General features: G+C 40.5%; 1 protein-coding gene across 32 annotated transcripts in view; it reads right to left on the minus strand.

The window, feature by feature from the left end:
• Window positions 1-20,702, minus strand: part of MAPK8IP3 (mitogen-activated protein kinase 8 interacting protein 3) — a 71,062-nt gene that overhangs the window by 18,314 nt on the left and 32,046 nt on the right. For 12 of the 32 annotated variants that reach the window (XM_048066811.2, XM_048066716.2, XM_048066806.2 and 9 more), the window contains 11 exons: window positions 20,034-20,136; window positions 17,233-17,351; window positions 12,578-12,589; window positions 11,024-11,041; window positions 8,628-8,685; window positions 7,520-7,672; window positions 5,852-5,933; window positions 3,947-4,098; window positions 3,094-3,150; window positions 2,469-2,639; window positions 610-736 (listed from right to left, as the gene is read on the minus strand). In XM_048066811.2, the coding sequence (XP_047922768.2) occupies window positions 610-736; window positions 2,469-2,639; window positions 3,094-3,150; window positions 3,947-4,098; window positions 5,852-5,933; window positions 7,520-7,672; window positions 8,628-8,685; window positions 11,024-11,041; window positions 12,578-12,589; window positions 17,233-17,351; window positions 20,034-20,136 (1,052 nt within the window). The remainder of the gene's footprint in view (window positions 1-609; window positions 737-2,468; window positions 2,640-3,093; window positions 3,151-3,946; window positions 4,099-5,851; window positions 5,934-7,519; window positions 7,673-8,627; window positions 8,686-11,023; window positions 11,042-12,577; window positions 12,590-17,232; window positions 17,352-20,033; window positions 20,137-20,702) is intronic. The other 20 variants (XM_048066747.2, XM_048066739.2, XM_048066701.2 and 17 more) reach the window with 11 other exon arrangements.

Here is a 20,702-nt window from a genome sequence, read left to right on the forward strand (position 1 = left end):
GTTGTTAAAGGACACTCCCTGTGCAGAAGTGTGCAGAAGCCAGACCACTGGCATTCTCTTCCACCATGTTCTGAAACTCCTCCACTTTCAAGCCACACTACAAGACTCCTCCTTTTTAGATGATCTTTGACCAGAGTTAAAGGAGCCGCAGGCCAACAAATAAGGCTGGTGACATTTTATTTTGTGTTACTGCTGGGGAGAATGGGGTGCAAACTGCACTACGTTTGTTTTTTTATACTAAACAACTAGTAGAGTTCTCATGGTATAAATTAAATATCTGATGTTGAATTCCAATTATAATAATGAAGGAAGTAAAAACAAGGACTGGGCTCTGGACAAAGGCTGATTACTTTTGTTTTAGACTAGGTTCTTTCAGCACCTTTACAAAGAAGAATGCTCCCCTGCTGGCTGCAGTGGAAATACAGAAAAGATTAATTTATTCAGTGCCTGCAATTATATCATACGGAAAAGACATGCACTTAATACCCCTAACTGGAGGTATTTAACAACTATGGCTAAAGTTACCAGTGGGAGAGTTAGGTCTTCACTGGTATAACTGAGAAAGACAGTGTCTACTTCCCCATAGCCTCTCTGGGGCATGGTATCTACCTGTTTGTACTTGGCAGGGAGACTCCAGCCACAGGCCTGCAGTCGCCCATCATCATTCCGCACGTGCTCCCGGACCTGTCGGTACTGCTCCCGCTTCTGTTCACGACGTGCTGAGGATGTGCAGTCACTGAGGAGAGAAGCAACAGCGTTACTTTTCAGTCTGTGGTTAAAAACACAGGCAGAAGGGACTTTGTCATCATGGGGAGAGTAAACTCAGACAAAAGAGTTTAAGAATACAAAGCAGCAAAAATCCATCTTTGCACAAGGAGAAAAGGAGATGCAGGAAATGAAAGAAAAACTCTGTTATGAAGCAGACATAACGCAATCCTAATCTCTAATTCCCTATTACCTGAATGATGTGGCAGGCCAAATCATGATCATCTCTACTTCAATCTTCCAAGAGCCCTTCAGAAACAGAACCAACCTTCCATGTGACCATCTATGAGATAGCAACTTTTGCTTAGCTGCTACAGTTTCCTTATCTAAGGTCTCCATGAGGTAGGCATTTTGAGTTCTTCTTTATTATAGTCAACTATTTATTTTTCTGTCCATTTTAAAGCTTTCACTGCTGACAGGGAAAATATGCACTAATTACTGTTGAAACCGCAGCTTTCAACACAATGAAGCCAGCTGTGGCACAAGTAAGATGAAAAATTGATCTGTGAGCTCTTAGAATACAATTTAATATAAAAAAATGCTGATTGAATATCAGTTCTCTCTCTCAATATGTTTTTAAAGAATCACTCCAAGGTATGAACAACATCAGAAAAAATCCAAGCCAAAACAAAAACGCCTCCACACACATGGAATGACACACGTACTTAAAACAAAACCCCCCTAAACCATATACTTAAAAAATTATATTTAAATTATTATACCTAAAAAAAAATTTTAAAATATACTTAAACCAAACCCTTAAAACAAAACACTCTCCAGCACATGCTTTTTCCCCTGGGGAGAGGATGAGAAAACAAACAGCTTCTGACAGCTGTTGGACACACCATTTCATGCAGTTTTGAAATGCCTGAGACACCACACGCAATGGTTACCCTATGGTAACTAGATAAGAACAGAAGAAAGGCAGTGGGTAACTATAAAATATAAATTTAACCTTTTTTTTTTTTTTTCTAAAGAAAATCTGCGTACTCATGATTTATTGACTTTCCAGCAAACACCTGACATTGCAGAAGTTACACTACTTTACCATCATATTCTCCAAAGTCCTTCCACAAAAACATAGCACCTACAGACTGTACAGCCTCACAGCTGTAGAACACAGACACTCTGAAGTCAAATAAAGCACAGAATAGTTTTCCCCCTCATATGAGAGACATAAAGGACAGGGAGAAAACTTTGCAGTAGCAATATTTAGAGGCTCTTTTTTAGCATACTTAAAATTAAAATCAAATATTGTATCACAAATGTGATGTTGAGAGAACTTTTGTCTTCACCTGAAGTCTCTGTCAACAGGGTTGGGCAAGACACTCTCCAACCCACTGTCCCAGCACTACCAAACTACCACAAAAGTCCTACTTCATTCTTTCACACAGCCTGCAAACATCAGGACAGAACTAGGCTTGAGGCCAACCTCAAGGCCAACAGTGGTCCCTGCTGAGATGAACCTAGAAAGGCCTAGGAAGCCATGGTAGCCATACTTCGGGAGAGTCAAGTTGCTGCCAGTTTGCTAAGCTTATACATGCAGTACAGTAACCGATGAGTGAAAGATCAGGGTGTTAAACACATGAAACATTTTAACAGCACGGAAACTATTTTTCAGTGGAAAACAGCTTATTTTAAGAAAAGGTGCTATCTGGAAGAGCTATGGGGGAACCTGGCTTGGGGCACAGCATGTGACTCACTCTTCAGGGAAGAACTCCAGGGTGCGGCTGCCAGAGGAGATCTGGCACATGGTGTGACTGCGACGCTGGCTGAACCCTGCTGTCGTTGGAGACTTGTAGTGGATGTTCACAGATGGGTAGGTCCTCTTTGCTGGTGGGGGACTTGAAGAGGAACTGAATAGACGGCTGAAGCTAGGGACAGGAAAAGGCCAACAAATATTAGAAAAGGAGCCTGGGGACACAACATAGCAGAGATTCACAACAGGGAAAGCACTATGCGTGCTAACAAGGTAGGTGTTTTAAGGTACTTTAAGCCCTTCATGAAAACTGCACTTTTAGCTTCCAAAACCAAAGTCCTTCTGAAAACACCCCTTTATTTAAACTGATTCTGAGCGTACTTAAGTTTCCATCCCAGGGCACTCATAAGCCCTTCCAGCTTGTAAAACAAAATGATAGGGATGTTCAGATCTGATTTTAATTTCACTAAGGACAAAGGAATCCCTTGAAGGCAAAAGGGTTCAGCTAAGAATAATTCTGGTTGACCTCTCATTAACATCAGAGAAGGAATCTGTTAAGATGCTGTATGAAGTAGAAATGACAACACTTGCCCTTTTCTTAATCTTACACAGACCACCAAAGAACTTACAACTGCCAGATGGTAGACTTCTTCTTTTCCTGGACGGATGGGTGCTCACGGGAAGCTCTAAGGATAAATACAACAGAATCAAGCTAATTTCAGCATCTTTTGCCCAAATTTCTGCCAACCAGCAGGCCATTTCCATTAAGGAAACCATGCCAAAACTCAGAATTCATTCTAGAAACTTTCTAACAGTGTGTAAAACACGGAGGAATTGACATGCAGTCATTTTTATGAAAGCACACCCAGCTACTTTATATTTCAATATTGATATTAAGTGCAAATAAGTGTGTTCAATTCAATGATTTATCATAGAATAATAGAACATTTTGAGTTGGAAGGAACCTTAAAGATCATCTCGTTCCAACCTCCCTCCCATGCCATCCACTAGATCAGGTTGCCTATGCCTCGTCCAACCTGGTCTTGAACACCTCCAGAGATGGGACATCCACGACTTCTCTGGGCAACTTCCTTTATTAACTCCCTTCAACAGTATCACTGCCACAGTATTAGTCTGGTAATTACAAACCCCAGCATCACATTCATTTTAAGCCACTGCCAAATGAATTAATTAATTAGAAGTAACCCTGTTCCCTATAGCTTCTAGCTTAATTAGCACACAGGAAACTAGCAAGACAAACAACTGTCCAGTATCTCCAAATAACAGTGGCAACTCTTCTTTTGCAGCCCACATTCAGGAATACGAGAGAAAGAATCAGGTATTAGGACAGAAGAATTTACCGTCTGGAAAATTTTCAGAACTTCTCCCGTATCTTGGTAAGAGCTTCAAGGCTAAAAGCTCAAAGTCCAACATGGCCAGGTTTTGTCCTAAATGGGAATGTTCACCAATATCCAGCCTCACCTGATCATCTCTGTCCACCTGACAGCCTCCTGGAGCTCCATCAATCTCTCTTTGTATTGATTGCGCTCCATCAGAACCCTTGCCATTTCTACACGGGTGAAGCGACGTCGCTGAGCTATGGGAATGTTGTCCTGCAGAGGGGAGGAGCACTGCTTCAGCCAACAAAAGATGGAAGGGGATTGATGTTAGTATAGGGCAAGTCAGGAGATAGAAAGAAATACTTGTTAGTGCTCTTCCTTGTTTGCTTGATTACCCCCTGCCTTTCCCATTTCAGGTGCTAATTCTAGACAAGTGATCTCCAAACCATGGCCCACGGACCTCTGGGTGTTCTGAAAACCCATCAAAAGTAGAATTAGAATCATCACCAAACTGAAAGCCCTACCCAAGGACTATTGTCATTAAGGTGTTTTGGTAATCTGCAAGGGATTTTGAGAACTGACAGTGGTCCCTTGGTCCATAAAGTTTGGAAAACAAGGATTTAGTGAAAAAGATTCAGTAGCAAATTCAGTTACAAGCAGCAGGGAACACCAGGTTATGTCCTCTTTCCCTTCACGAGGACTAGGAAGAAGGCACTTTGTTAGTACACACTGATAAAGGCACAGGGCACAAGAAATTAAAGAAAGGCCTTTTGCATTTTGGTGACACAATTTAGCCTTCCAGTGAAGGCACATGTCACGCTGGGTTAGAAGGCAACAGCAAAGAGATTCTAAATGCCTCTTCTGAGGAGTGGAAAATGAGAATAAGACAACTAGACTGGGTAAAATATCTGCCCCAAGAGAAATTCTAACGATGTTGGGAACTCTTTACTACAAGTGGCACTGGGTTGTGTCTAAACTGTGGCAACTCCCAATCACAGCTTGGTTGATGCGGTACTGCAGAGAGCTGGACTAACACAAACTAACCAAGTCCCTCCTCAGCCTCCCTGGACTTGGAATAAACCTGTACGGCCAGTCAAATCAAGAATTATATACATGAAGAGGAATTTTACACACATCATCTCATTAAAAAATAAAAAATAAACAAACCTCCTGTCAGCTCGTATCAAATAGAATCTACTTCTCTTCAGCATTTCACAAGAACAACTTGAAAACTTTACTACCTACCTAAATTATCAACAGACTAATTTCATCCCAGTTAAGTCAGGAGTGTTAGGCTAAAATTAAACTTTGTTCAATACCTCTTGGAGAGGAAGAACATGGTAATATTGAAAAGAGGTGTATCTAATTTCCTGTCCTAGCAAAGGAGACAATTACAGGTGATCTCTCTCTTACCCTCTGGTTTGCTTCTTTCTTGGCTACAGTGGAGTTTGCTGAAAAGCCTGTATCTTAGCCAAAACACTCTAAAGAACTGTCATGAGCCTTCTCTGCCTGTACTCTGAAATAGGCAGTACTGGCTTATATATACAAAATAATGTGGAAAAACAATGCTGCAAGACTGGAGATTACAGAACTGTTAAAAGAAGACGGTTACTGCTGCAAAGCTGCCTATAAAACCCAAGTTTCACTGCACAAAGTCCTCATAGTTTACAGCTTCCCTGCCAACATGAGATAAGCTCTTCTCAAGAAGGCTGACTATCACAAGACCCTGTAAGAAAATACTAGGCTGTCATTCAAAAGTGATGAAAACCAGGTAAAATGGGAAGGTGTTGAGCAGGGCGCTGCTCAAAAACTGTTCTGCTGAAAGCACACTGTGCACTTTATTGTCACTGTGTCAGCTGTTCATCTTTGCCAAACTACAGTTTGCAAGTCATATGCAAAGGTAATCTCATGGCAACAACCTGCAGTTCACCAGCTTTGCCCTCATTGTTAACAAGACTGATCAGTCTGCATCTCAGGTATCACATATGAATACAGCAGAAGTACATAAACCCCCTTTCCCCACAGGCATTTTAGTAATGTAATATACCAATTCTGTACAGAGATAGCTGCTTACATCCTCCACCTCCTCTTTGGGTTCTCGTCGTGCAACAATCGCTTCAGATTTCACTCTAGGAAACAGGAAGAAATGCATCAAACCAGCAAGTAATACTGTGACTACAACTGGTGGGCTCTCTGTGAGGTGTTTTGGGGAAAGAATCATCTATTCACGATGAGAAATCATTTGGAGGGAGAACTGGATGCATCACAAGGCACCCATTATGAGATGCTTCTCTGATACGATTCCTCCCTCTTGCAGCTTGTTACTCTGAACAGCTCCATTGACATCAGCCCCCTTCTTTGGAACACTTGATTTAAGCACCAGGCCCCAAAACACTGACCACCAGAACAGAACTGTCAATAGCTATTTCCAAGCCATAATCTATATTCAAATGTTTGATGAGATCTTAATCATGTAAAACTGAGCCATCATCAACAGCTAATGCTAGCTTAAGCTTGTCTAGGCTGCTTCTCTTTTCAGTGCATTGAAAAAGCCTCTAATATGAAGATCAGTTTGTCATAATGGTAAAGAAGAGAACACCAAATACATATTAATAAACTATTTACAGTATTTATCTGAATGTTTTTAATTTCTTTAAGCCCCATACTGAGGTTCAGTCCCATCTGAATTACAAGAACTTCTATTAGCAAGAAAGACAGTACAGAAATGCCATCTCTCTCTCCTAAAAAAAGCACACCAGACAGTTAAAAGTCCATGTCCATACTGCATAATATATTACATACATTATGAGAGATTCAAAAAGGCATTTTCAAAAAATCAGATCTACTTCCACTGCTAGTGAGATTGCCTTCACTTCAGACATTTTGAAGAGACCAGTCTGTGTTACTCTTAGCGACTTTGTGCTCAAATTACAAAATAACAGAGGTAACCTTCCAGATTCCACATGCAAACTAAGCATTGTCCGCCGAATCTGAGATACCACAGCGCTGATAGTACAGCTAGTTAAAATGTAATTATGTATCTTCGAGCCCCATGGGGCATGCATAGTCTTATGGATATGCAATCTTCACAGGCTTTGCTAGGCATTCAGGCTGAGGTTTCTCTAGTTCGAGTGGAAAATTAGAAATGGGATATCTCCAAATGCTACCTGCATAGGGCTCTAAAATCTCTTCTCCCTCTTCTTACTCTTAACTTGAACATTGAAACAATTCAATACTGACATTTAATCATTGTTTGTGGGAATCTGCATGAGCTCTTTCATTAAATTAATGGGCATTCATCCCTCTCAGTCTTGCCCACTGCCAGTATCAAACTTTTAACAGTTTTCTTCAAAACAACTGTTCCAGAAATTCCTTTTAAAAAAAAAAAATTTGCAAATTGAAATTATGAACGCTTTAGTCTGGGGAGCCTACATTTGCAATCCCTGCAATGGAATCCTAATGTTGGGGAGAAAATTCTGCAGGTTTTCTAAGGTTCAATAATCTATTTCAAACCAATAAAAACCAATCTAAAAACATCAGAAATAGCTCAGCCACATACCATAAACCTTGAAATGCTCTGTAAGGTACCTTTGAATTCCAATACTAATGTCCACAAGGGAAATACAGTAAAACTAAAAGAGCAGGTAGATTTACCTCTACCTGAGGATAGAGCTCAGGTTCTCCTAGCTCCCGGGGGCAGCAGTGAATCACTCACCTTTTCAGCTCTTCTTCCAACTCTTTGACTCTGGTTTCCATTTTGGCTTTGGCCTGCTTTGTTGCCTCAAGTTCTCCCTTCAGCACCTCTTGCTCTCCAGACAGCTGGTCCACCTTGGCAATCAAATCATTCTTCACAACGTTCAAAGCATTTCTTAAAGGTGTGAAAGGGACAATAAGCAAAAATGCCCAAAAACAGCAGCCGTCCATAAGAGAGACTTGAAACTAAACTCACAGGCACTACAAGGAGAGTTGAAATGAGCACATTGAAATAACTCAGTCAGTCTATAAGTCATGAAAAAGCACATTTTGGCAACAAAGAGGTGCAGAAGAAAACAGAAGTCACCATAGCTGGTCATGATGAGGTTTGTCTAGTCCTGCATTCTGACCGACAGACCAACATCAGGTGCAGGAGGTTCAAGTCTATTTTAATAGGATTAAGGTTCCAAAAACACCTTTCAGAACTTATATTATCTGTAGTTGTTGATAACTGTGGATGAAGGTGACACACATAAGCATTTCTAATCAGTTCTGAAATATCTCAAAATCTTTAAAATAAGCAGCTTCCCGCCATAATTATTCAACTATCACCCTTAGGATTACTTTGTCTTCCTCTCCCCTGTTGCTTAGCTTCTTTACTATCTAGTTTGCCAACCTTTCACACAGGATAAGCCAATTACATTGTCTAGCTCTTCTTTATCAACTATTACATCTCTGAAAACTCTTCTCAACAGTAAGAAAATTTTCTTTCGAAATACCAAACCTTGCAAACAACTTAAAAATTGCAATATCCTCACAGAGGCCCAGACCCATCTAGACTCCCACTGAAGTTAACGAAACGCTTGCCACTGATTTCACAGGTAGAATCAGACCCTACAGGCACATGTCCAGAGACATCACCCAAGTGCCTGCAAGAAAGGAAACAGCTAGGAAAGTCACTCAGAAGAGGAATTTCTCTTCTACAATTCAAGACACAACAAGTATTCAAGAGAGCCTGCTAGATAAACAAGCAAGCCCCAGTGAGGCTGGAGTTCTCGCGAAGACCTACTTCAGGATGATAGCTCATTTATAACCAGGCAGGCAGTTCAGAGCATGCAACAGTTCCTTACTTGGTCTCCAGTAGCTGCGAGTTTTCCAACAGCAAATTCCCCACTTCTTTGCCCATTCCTGGAAAAAATAAATAAATAAAATGGTCAGGCAGTTTTCATCTGCTCTCCTAGAAATATGAAGCTTGTATGGCACTGACTGACTCAGACTTGAGGAACAGCATTTGTTTTTGTTAGGCTTCCCTACACTCCTGTGTCCTGCTATGGAGAGTAGAGTGCCTCTTGCTGGAAGACCATGCAGCACAAAGACACCCACGTGTCCTTCAGCTAACAGCAAAAATGCACACCTAGCTTCTTACCTCAACTTTAACAGAATCCCTAGAGAGGGAGAGAGCAGAGACCTTCACTAGTACTAGTTAGGGGAAATTAAGTCAATAACTCCTGGTACAACCATGAGCTATTACAAACATTTTGATGTTCACTCATACAGGAAAAAGCTAGAAGCTCATGGGTTCTTCAGAGCACAGCAGAACACTGTCCAAACTGCTGGCCAGATCTGCACAGCAGTGCTCTTCTTTGTCTTAGTTAAGTCAAACATCCTGCTTCCCAGAACAGATTTGGGATCATGGATGTGGCCAGTCTGATACACATGAAAGGCTTCCCATTATCAATCTTCCACCACTACACTTTTAAAAGGACTTTAGATTGTCCACTGCTCCACTATTTAACAGTTCTCCCATAGGTGTTTACAATGTGGAGTCTCAGGCCCATCACTTAAGACCAAATTCAAGAAAGCACCTAGATCAAATGCACTGCACTTACACTTGGGCACGAATGTACAATAGCTGCAATGCGCACGTTAGGTTCAAAGGACCTTGAAAAGTCTGCAGCTAAGAGCAAAGATTGAATTCAGTATTTTGTAAAACCGAACGGAAGAGTTTAGGGACCAAAACCATAACCAGACTGTTTACTGCTGCCGGGGACTTGCTGAATCCCAGGATCGGCTTCTATTTTACAATGGGAAACAGAGGCTACCTGAGCATATAAGACACAGAGACCTCTTCCTTTCAAGGGACAGTGCTGAGGGTTACAGCTTATTTCTCAACACAAGTCCTAGAGCATTAAGAGGTATCGCAACAATCAGTGTTTGTGCTGAAGTGCTCCTTGTTCAGCCCTCTGAACTACCTCTTCCTTTCCAGTAAAGACATCAGCATTTTTCACAACTGTTATTTGCTCATTAGTATTTACAGTAAAAGAAAAACAACATAAACTTTAAGTAAATGGAAGTTAGAGAAACATGGCAGCATACAAGAAGTGAGAACACATCACAACACCCCAAACAAACAGATCCTCTTCCCACAGTTAGATGGGATGAATTTATGATGGCAAAAGCAAATTCCCAGCAGGAATGAGTAAAAAGCAGCATTTTTTTATTTTTTTATTTTTTTTAAATCAGTGGACAGATAATTAATCACTTTGATGTTTCAGGCAACGTGTTCTTTGGATAGTGTGTCAAGCAATATTGCAAACGAAACGTGACACAGTAACTGCATTGTGAACTGAAGTGCATTTTTGGTTTGGTTCAGTGAGTAAGGTACAGCCTTTTGTTTCAAGACATTTATGTTGTTCAGAAAATCCAGAGGTCACAGGATATAGACAACATTTAAGAAATGTTTCTCTTGTTCCTTTTTAGTAAATGATCAAACAAATATTTAGCCAGTAAGACATTAAAATGGCACAAGGATGTAATGGGTGCTGAGGAACATAAGAGGAAATTGTTCCTCCTCGTGTTTGGTGGGTTTTTTGGACTAACTGTTTTCCTTCTCTTCATAAGTTAGTTATCACTCCTTGCATCTGTCATGGGGAGAGAAAGGAATTCTGGTGAAGAGGGTGAGCTATTATCAGAGAACTGAAGTCATACAGTGCCCCAGCCATCAGTGCCTTCACAACTACCTAATTTGTGTGATACAGTCACAGCCTGATGCTTTAAACAGGGAGAGGTGTGAAGGGCTTGTCTTGCAATAAAGAAATGGGTGAAGCCATCCCACAGCCACAGAGTGGATACTGTGAGGTAACTTCATGCAGGCTGTAATGAGAAAGCCTTACTCATGGGGAAAAAAAACACCACTGTGGAGTAACAAAATGAGAAGTCTTTACTCCTTTGTGATGTGGAAAAAAGGGGAGAGCCATTCCACATTCTGCAATTCTTAGAGTCAGGCAAATAGTGTGAAGCATCAAAGTGGGTAATCAACCACATCAAGAAAAAGAAGAGAAACCTCAAATCACCACTGTGGACCAGCTGCGTCCTGCTTCTTGGAGAGGTGATACCATCATCACAAAAAAATAAAGCAAGGTAATGCAAGACATATGGAGAGATGTTGGGTGAATGGAAGAAATTTAGAAATAAAAATACAGTTTAAAAAAAAAAAAGAAAAAAAGAAAAAAGGCCTTCGCCTTACCAAAGAAATCATCCCGTACTATGAGAGCCATCCCATACGAGAAAGGGAACAGAAAGATATGGGGACAAAGGGAGGAAAGGAAGAGAAAAAAGCAGCCATTAAATACGAATCTGTAAACAGCAAACAGAGCAGCTCATCAGCATGTGTAAACGTGTGGTGCCAGTATAAGTGATGCTGAATGTAAACTAGTCTACACCTTGTTCTTCTGCAGCCTACCCTAAGCAGTTTTACACCTGAGATTTTAGGACAAGCTCGAGATGAGCTCATCTTTTTCTTCCATCTTCGTCATTTCCCCCGGACTAAACATCTTCAGGTTTCCCATCCCACGACAGAGGTAATTCAACAGACATTACAAATAGGGTGAAGGAAGGATAGGGGCAGGAGGAAAAAGAAAAAGGAGGGGGGATATCAAAGCTCTTACATGGCCTTTTTGACAGGCCCAAACCCACTTCGTTACTGAGATAAATTCTAACTCAACTTCAGTGTGAGGCTTTCTGAGGAAAAAAAAAAAAAGAAAAAGTGGCTTACAGTAATAGAGCAAAAACAATTCATACTAAAAGAAAGAATAATGCCATCCTTCCTTTTGTAACCTTACAGACCCAACATCAAGAGGTGTTGTGCAGAGGAATGTGACAGCTCAACACTGCACAGTATTTTGTGTTGTGTGTTCATAAGTCACCTGCCTTTATTATAGGGAAACTTCATTCAATTTGTACTGAAATCAAGAGAGATCCCCCTGACTTCATCTGAAATTGTATCAGGGCCAAATTGCATTTTATGGAAAGGTGAAAATTCTGCAAGTCTAGGGCCTGCTGACCTCCTGAGGACAAGAGCATGGCCCTAATGTAGCAAACCTTCTTTACAAAAATAAAAGACAGAGATATCACTTCAAACTCCTACCAGAAAGACAAAGCCTCAAAAAAAAAAAAAAAAAAGACAGAGGCTCTGTCACTCTCTTATCCCTCAAGAAAGTCTTTGTTTTCATTACAGCTGTGTCAGAAGAGGGCCAGTGTGTGTACATTATGAGAGATTCAAAAAGGCATTTTCAAAAAATCAGATCTACTTCCACTGCTGGTGAGATTACTGCTAGTGAGCGGCCTTCATGCAAGCAGAGGGACTCCTCACAGCCTTGTTTGCTTGAAGAAAAGCAGAAACAAACTTAATTCTGTACCCACTTGAGCTCTGCTCAGAGCACAGCACTCGTGCTGCAAAAAGGCACTTTACACCCTGAAAAAAGGGAAGGTACAGCAGAGTTTTCTGAAGACCTTGAGAGACAGGCCAGTGTAATATAGTGGAGCAAACCTGCAGAAAGCCACACCAAAAAAAAAAGCATATCAAAATGCAGCAGGCATGTGAGCACAAAGCAGGGGTGTCCTACTGTCCAGGGACCCGCCAGTGCAAGGAACCAAGCAAGGCAAAGGTGGGAAAAAGTCTGCAAAGCCAACCGTGATTGGACAAGAGCAGGGGAGTATCACACGTGTATACCATGTCATTCAGTCTCAACAAGGAAAAAAAGAAACAAGAAAGGAAACTGAGTGGAGGAGAGATACACACCTGAGAACTCCCCTATGGGCCATGTCCAGCGAAGCACAGAGAGACAAGGGAAAAAAGGAAGTGAAAAAATGATCAATCACTGACTGAAACCAACAAAAGAAAAATTTTGTTTAAAAAAAAATTGACAATGATTCAGCCATTTCAATGTCAAAAGGCATGAAATAGTAAGGACAGGACCTGCCATGTCTGTAGATGGCATGACTCTACATACAGGACAAAAAAAATACGGGAAGATAACCCAAGGTACAACTACAACCACATGCCTTAGCCACCCCCAGTTTTATAGGCACGAATCTCAGGCAATCACATCTTGGACTGGGTAAACCTTTATTTTCTTTCTAATGTAGTAGTAAAGGCAGAACAGCTATTTTCCACTGCCTTCTCCTTTTCCCTCCCCTTGCAATGCATCTCTTTTTAGCAACCAGATTTGCTGAAATTAAATGTGCACTTCAGTGATGCATCAGTATGCAAAAGACAATCAGTTGCATTTCAGAACACCTTTTTTCCCCCCCCGTGTAGTGCAAGGACTTGGTTTGATAATCTCATCTCAACTTTTGTTTAAAAAAACATATTAGTGGTAAATTTACGTATATATATAACTGAATTTCCGTCTTCACCTCAAAATCCCTGTTATTTGAAAGTGAGGTTTTAATCTCCAAAGCACAGTTGGAGTCCTAAAACTGAAAGGACTTCACACAGTCCACAACTGAACCACTAGTCCTCCTCCACATCCAGAGTCTCTCGGGATAGTGAAGAGCAAGGGAACGGTAGATGAGAAAAGAGTGAGCCCATCCAGGATTGGTAGGAAAGGACTAGCAACTAACAAGTGGGCAGGGAGGCAAACAGCCAACTAGGTGGTGGCAGCATTCCTAAGGCTGCAGTGAGAAAGAAGGGAATTAGGTCAACAATTACCACTGCTAAATAATTGTTCTTGTTCCACGTATTTCTCCAGAATATACCCTATACAAACTAATGTGTGTACAATGGTGTTAGAACATGGGGAAAAAAGAAGGTTTTATATTCCAAAAGTGCAATGAGGAGTGCTGCTTTTGTACGAAGAGACGTTGGTAGCTTAGAAGATATTCAGAAGAGTGAGATTTTCCACTGAAGAAACAGACCTGTCTGCCAGCTATCGTTCAAAGGTAATTTTTCCAAGATCATTCTACTCTGAGGTCCTCTTTAATGAGATTTCTCTTTCTTTAAGAAACTGAGTCCAAAAGCAAAGAATATTCTTGAAGGCTGATTTCCAAGCTTTGAGAGAGACTAGAGGAAGAATGAAACTCACTTTTGGTAAACTTCACTTATACTTAATTCTCTAAATAAGACCCAGAAAGAAAGAAATCTTTTGGATTGTGGATCTTGTTTCTTATATCATGTCTATATAGCACAATTTCGTCTGTGGCTCTTCAGGCAAAAAGTTACAGAAAAGGGAACAATTTACCTAACAAGAATGGCAAATTTTTGTATAACGTTGACAAATTTGTCAGTACTGAGACCTAGACCTTTTCCTCCAACTTTATGAGACATTCTTAGTGCTTTCTACTGTGAAAAGACAAAAAAAAGTGTTTAAATCTCATTTCTAAGTCAGAGAAATACGGCCTCTCAGATCTCTCTGCTTTCCTTCCTATATACAATCCTAGCAGCATGTCTGATGTCTGTTCATTTCAAAGAACACTTTCATGTGGGCAAAGCTAGTAGCCAGAACTCAAATAAAGGAGTAATTAGATTGCCATTTCTGTCAGAAAACTCACTCAGCGAACTGATTTCATCATATATCACCTCCCAGGTCTGGAAAGGAACTGGATGAAGCCTTCCTATTCTGCTAGCATGCCATGCTATCAGCTGCAAGAGTTTTGCTGCTCTGCAGAAAAAACTACTCCTAATAACAACAGCATTAGCCAGGAAACAAACCTTTATTTTTGTGCTTAATGAAGAGAGAACAAGAAATTTCTATTTCCTAAGCAAAAGAAATGTGAATATTAAACAATCTTTTTTTTTTCCCCCTCATGTATTTGGTAAGGTGAAAAAGGACAAACTTTAGAATCACAGATATATTTGGGTTGGAAGGGTCCTTAAAGATCATCTAGTTCCAACCACTGTGCCATGGGCAGGGACACCATCCACTAGACCAGGTTGCTGCAAGCCATATCCAACCTGGTCTTGAGCACTTCCAGGGATGGGGCATCCACAACTCCTCTGGGCAGCCTGTTCTAGTGCCTGACCACACTGAGTAAGGAATTCCTTTCTATGGAATAACGTTATTCTTAAATTTAAAAATTAGATCTGTACGTATTGATGGTTCAGATTTCAGGTGGAAACAAATCTGATCTTTGCAAGCCATACTTACATAGGCAGTGTTCAAAGTTTCTGTACGCTTTTTATTATACAAGTGTTAACTGCCAAATAAATGATGACCCAAGATCCAGAATCAGTCACTGATCTTTAGGCAGTCTTATCACTGGAAAAGATGAAGCACTTTTGACTAACTGGAACTGTAGTGATATAACTAGCATGGTCTCCCACTGAGCAACTAAAAACTTTGGCCCTTTGAAAACAACAGCCTGTATTTCTCACTGATCACTGGGTTCAGGATGTAATCCAACTGGGGAGTGGATTACCAGACGACAAATTTCCAGAGGTAGGAAGCAGGTTGTCCCAAGCAGTTCATACAGTTAGTCATTTTCCTGAATAATATCTCTTAGAAGCTGACACTCCCTGAAGCCACAGCCATTTCAGGGAGAGGTAGAAAGCAGCAGGTGGCACAGAAGATATATGTGATTTAGTGGAAGATAGCCATGTAATAGACTATACACTCTTCTAGATAAGGAAGCACCTGAGGACCATGATAAAGTATATGGGAAATGGCTAGATTCTAAGCATTTTTAACGCTTTGACCCTGCTATGAAGAGAGTTCTCAGTAACGCGTGGGGGCTATTAATCAAAATTCATCCCACAGTAGGCAGATGGAAGTTTTAACAGTCACATGTCATTGCTACTGTCATCTTCACTCTGAGCAGGAGTTCTAGCCCTTCTGCAATGACTGCTAACATCCAGGTTACTCTCAAACCTAGAACTCTTGCTTTTCCTTCTAAATTCTAATTTTTAAATTGCCTGCACATGTTGGCTCCAATCACAGGCAGCAAAAAACAGTGCTTTCATCTTGACTCTTCAGTAGATTTTTTTCTTCTGCCAATTTTGAGTTGAGGGGTCAAACAATAAATGTCTTGAGACTTCAGGCAATGGTCATCACTCCATGCACAAGAGCTATCTTGCATGCTGCAGAGCTTCCACCATGCTTCTAAAAAAAATAAAAATCTCTCTATATCAGATAGCTAGTGCAAGAGTTCTGATGAGAGCCTGGATCTCATTTTTAAATTCCAGTCCCACATTTGCCTATAACAGTACCACTTTCAGAGATTTTGTCATAGATAAAGCAAGAAGTGCTATGCTAACCTAACTTTTCAGTCTTCAGTCCACTTCTTCATAGTTAAGTCTACAGTGAATAGGCTAAAATCGATCCTCTCTGCAGAAACATACCCTTTCAGAGGGTCACGATACAAGATTCATTCAAAGGTGATACAAATATCCCCCTAATTTAAGTCTTACGAAGATGTGCTGCTGGAATTCTGTGACATAATTCAACTGATTCTGTTCTAGATATATATCCAAAAGTTCTTTGATAAAAATTGTTTTTCCAGAACCGAAGTTGTAAGATTATCCAAACACTCTAGTCAGTAACTACCAGGAAGATAACGTTCACTTTCAGATCAGGTCTCTTGCTATTCAATGCATAAATGACATACTGTAGGAGTCCTCATGTCTCTTAAAGTCTCCTTAAGTCAAACAGCAAAACTGAAGGTGAGCTAAACTGTTATAAACTTGTCAGGTGCTTGCGTTGTCTGGATATTCAAAGACCATTCATATCTTCCTGATTCAGAAAAATATTCTGAAGGAATTAAGAACGTGCTTAAATTTTGTCATGAATTAAGGTCTACACACTCAGCATCCAACGCCAGAAAGTACGACAAGGGCTCAGACTGCTACCTGAGACAGAGCTGTTTCTCTGACTGCCTCAAAGTCCTAGTCGGGAATACAGAATATAACCAGACTTCAGATATTAAAACCTCCTTCAAAACTAGCCTAAAAGATGAATTAAAATTTCTCTTAGATTGACTATAAAAGGGTAAAAACTGCAATACAAACCATATTTTCATATTAAAATAAAGAAAATTGTTCCTTTAAATTTCAAAAGCTTAACAAAAGGAGTTACTTTCTTACATATTTCAAACAAAACCTTTATTCCAAATGAAGTTGCTAGTGTGCAAAATAATTGAAGTGAAAATTTGGGGGAGGAAGTGGAAGGAGCAAATTCTCTCTCCAAACTGTTCATGTGGGAGAATCCTATGGAGAAAAAATTTACACGCCTAAAGACAGACTAAATAAAAGTTACTTAGAAATTAACTTAAATTGTTGGATAAGCGTTACTGTACTACAGGTACATATTTCAGTCACGGTATGTCCCAAATTCCATGCCATTCCATGCCAAGGACAAACATCCAAGTTCCAGGAAAAAAAAGAGAATTTAAATGCTTCTAGAAGCTTAACAGAATTGCCGTTGTATCAGAGAAAACAGAACGGTTCTAACAAGCTTTTACCTAGCAGATCTGCTCCTTCATCAACATCCCCGATAACCTCGGACCCTGCTGTGGAAAGTTCATGATACAGAGAGTCCGTGTTGATGCCGAATGCTTTGTTCACAATCCCCTGTGTTGGGCTGTTGTTGGAAGAAGAAAAAGCAAGGACACTTGTTACTTGGCAACATTTGAGCTATCACATAACTCTCTGAAATACTGAGCATTACAGAACATTGAAGTCAAAACTCAGAGTACATTCTGCCTGTTCACCATAGGCTGACACAGGGAAATTAGTAAGTAAAGAAAAAAACATATTTTATTTCCTATATCAAGTGCAAGTACCTATCATGCACAACCTCAAAGCTTGCCTGGTTGATTCCTTTTTACATCATAAGAGTTGATGACAACTCAATATCTCACAGAAACCTTTCAATTCACAGCAGCTCTCAATTCTGACTTTTAACACTGTGCAATGACTCCCACACTCCTATCAACTTCAAAGCAACCTGCAAAGCAGGTAAGAAAAGCAGATCAGATAAGGACTCAGATGCTGAAAACAGCAATGGTCTTTTTTTTCTTTGCCAACTAGTAAGTGAAATCAGCCTGAAGGTTAGTTTCTTCTTTGGGTTCTAAATGCACAAATGCTTCTTCCTATGTCAGCAAAATGTATTTCATTAAAGGTAAATCAAAGTTAATGTTATCTAATCACATCATATGGGAACATATTTCCACATCTTAGTGTCTTCTCTACCACAAATCTTCTCATATTCTTTGACAATCTCATGGCTTAAACAGAATACAACTGTTGCAGAAAGACACAGTAAGGAGGAGTGAGGCATCCTCTAGGATTGTCAGTGCTTACTGCAAAAAATGGGATTAAAGTGGGTATAGACACTTCTAAGTGCCCTGCCTTGTACAAGGGGAATCAGCCAATATGAATGAAGGCTGTGCAATTTTTCAAGCAGTCTAACACAAAGGTCAGTACCAGTGGATATTATCTCAAGTCATGTGGCTTTGTTCTTAGCTAAATCAAGTCTCTGTGATCAAACATGGAGATTACAAAAGTGTTGTGTTAGCTGTCTCTGATATTTGAGAGGTAAAACGGGTTGCAGATAAAAGGAAAAAAAACAGAATTTTTAATTACAGAGCTACGCAGGAATCTGAGAACACTGAGGAATTACACAGTTGATGCAGTCTAACAGACAGTACAAGCGAAAAGAAGCAAACAGCATTCAAGGTCTGACTTGAAGACATAATTCAGCTTCAGCACTCCACTTGCTGAAGCAATACATCTCTCAAAAGGATTCTGTTTTTAAAGCAGCAAGCACACTGTTCAGCAGCTCCAGAGTTATCTTGCGTCTCCTGTGGTTTTCTGCCTCTCTATGTGGAACAAAGATCAATCTGCATGAAGAGCTTCCAGTGCAGCAACACTCTCCACTCCTTTCTTTTCTTCATGTTCAAACCAATTATCAGTCTGATCACATCAGTCACTTTTACTTTCCTCACACAGAGCTGTTTTGGCTACCTAGATTCCTCCTGCTGCTGACCCTAAAAATTGTCCATGTACCCTACACATTCTAAGGGGAATTTAACTGTGTGTCACAGGTGAGAAAGGCATCTGTTATTGCTGCTCACACGCACTTTTAGAGGACTAGAAGAGGGTGCTCAACAAGTGCAATCCAGTCCAGATTTGGTCCATGAGAAAATTTTGCCTTAACTTTGTCAGGGTATTATTTTCTGCATACCTGCAAGAGTTGGGGGGTTATTTTTGCTGGTGTCCTGCTAAATTACCCACTGGACCAGAGTAAAATTAATGAACTCCATAAAATTAATCTCTAGACCTTCATAAAAATGAATCAAGGAACCTAGACTAGTAATTCTAGGTTAATGACGTCTCACAGAAACATGGTGCCAAAATTAACAGCCTTTAGGGAGCCTCCCACTGAGCACAAAAACGGTGGTAGACAGGAAGGATATCAGCACAGTAGTTTGGTAGAAGTTCACTAATTCAGAGGACTCTGTCAAGGTCCTGAGTGCACTGATGGTCCAAAATTGCTCTGACTAGCCTCACCTTAGACCTAAACACAGCTACCTTCTGTCCACTAGTCCAAGGGCTCCCTTTAAGCTCAGGCCTGTGCCTACTGTCCTTATCTAACCTATGCCGCAGGTGTACTTGTCTTCAGTCCTGTGTCCTGCTGCTCCTGGGTATCCCCTGCACCTAATTCATCCCCTTCCTTTGTAGGGGACTGCTTATGAAGCCCGTTACCAGTGCCCTGCTCTGCTCTCCCTGCTCCAATCCTGCAGGATTGCACCACAGCCACTGCCCTGCTGGGGTCACTCTTGCTTGTCCTCCCTCACAGATCAGACCTGCAACTCTTCCAACACTTGGAAAAAAAAAAAAAAAAAAAACAGAAAAACTGAAAAAGTCCTGAGATTTTAAAACTGAATTCAGATCTGATCTCATTAGATGAATGCATCTTTTTCCTCACCTTGAAAACTTAAGCCTGTGTCCCCTTTGCCTGTTTAAATGTTTTGTTGCTACGTTTCTCTGTGCTCCCTGATCCTGCAAGGCAAACTAACCTGTCTCAAACAAACCTCATTCAGTTTGCTCAGATTGCACAGATCCTTCCACAGATTACCACCTGATATTTGCCTTCCCTAGACAACTCAAAGATAATCAAGACCCCACACATTTGCACTAGGCAGAATATATGGATTTTCCTCGAATAGCTGTATCTTGAACTCTGTGAACCACGACATCCATTCTTCGCTCACCACAAAACCAAGCTAAAGAGCAAACAGCAAAAAGTCACAATCAGTACCTGTTACCAGTGCGTTCCAGGCGAGGATCTTGACACATATCCAGTTCTGGTGTAGAATCTATGATGTCCTGAACATCGGACCACTCGTCGCTGCTTCCCATACCTAAGAAAGACAATACATATGGTCTACAGTATCAGTGCTTCCTGAAGGCACTTTTGCAGCTTTGAATACCACGGCTTCAAAACTTCTTGGTTCCATATACAAAGTGTTAAAATAGGAACAGAACGTGGCTGATCACCTAGAGACAGAAATGCACCAGGACTGGGAAGGTGCCTTCATGATTCAGGGCAGAAAGACCATTAGCATACCCTGTGCCACATTAGCTTGCCACCAGTATCATTGGCCTGGATATGCATTAAAATGTAATAACCAGAAGTACTTTATCCATTAAAATAACTTGCAAATAATCTTTTTATCTGTCAGTAAAAATTCTCCAATGACTATGCAGCTTTAGCCAAAATTGAAGAAGAGAGTAACTTTTTTGTATAGCTTCACAGAGATTACTCTAGTTATGAATTGGCACTGGCTTATTTTAATAGATATAATTTGTCAAGACAAATTCTCAAGTCTACAACTAGTTTAGATACCCATTACAGTGAATTTTCACTCAGAAAACACATTGTCCAACATATGAAATAGTCCGTTTTCTGTATAATCTACAGCTTAAA

The sequence above is a fragment of the Anser cygnoides genome, chromosome 15 (genome assembly GCF_040182565.1).
Source record: "Anser cygnoides isolate HZ-2024a breed goose chromosome 15, Taihu_goose_T2T_genome, whole genome shotgun sequence".
NCBI classification, from domain to species: Eukaryota; Metazoa; Chordata; class Aves; order Anseriformes; family Anatidae; genus Anser; species Anser cygnoides.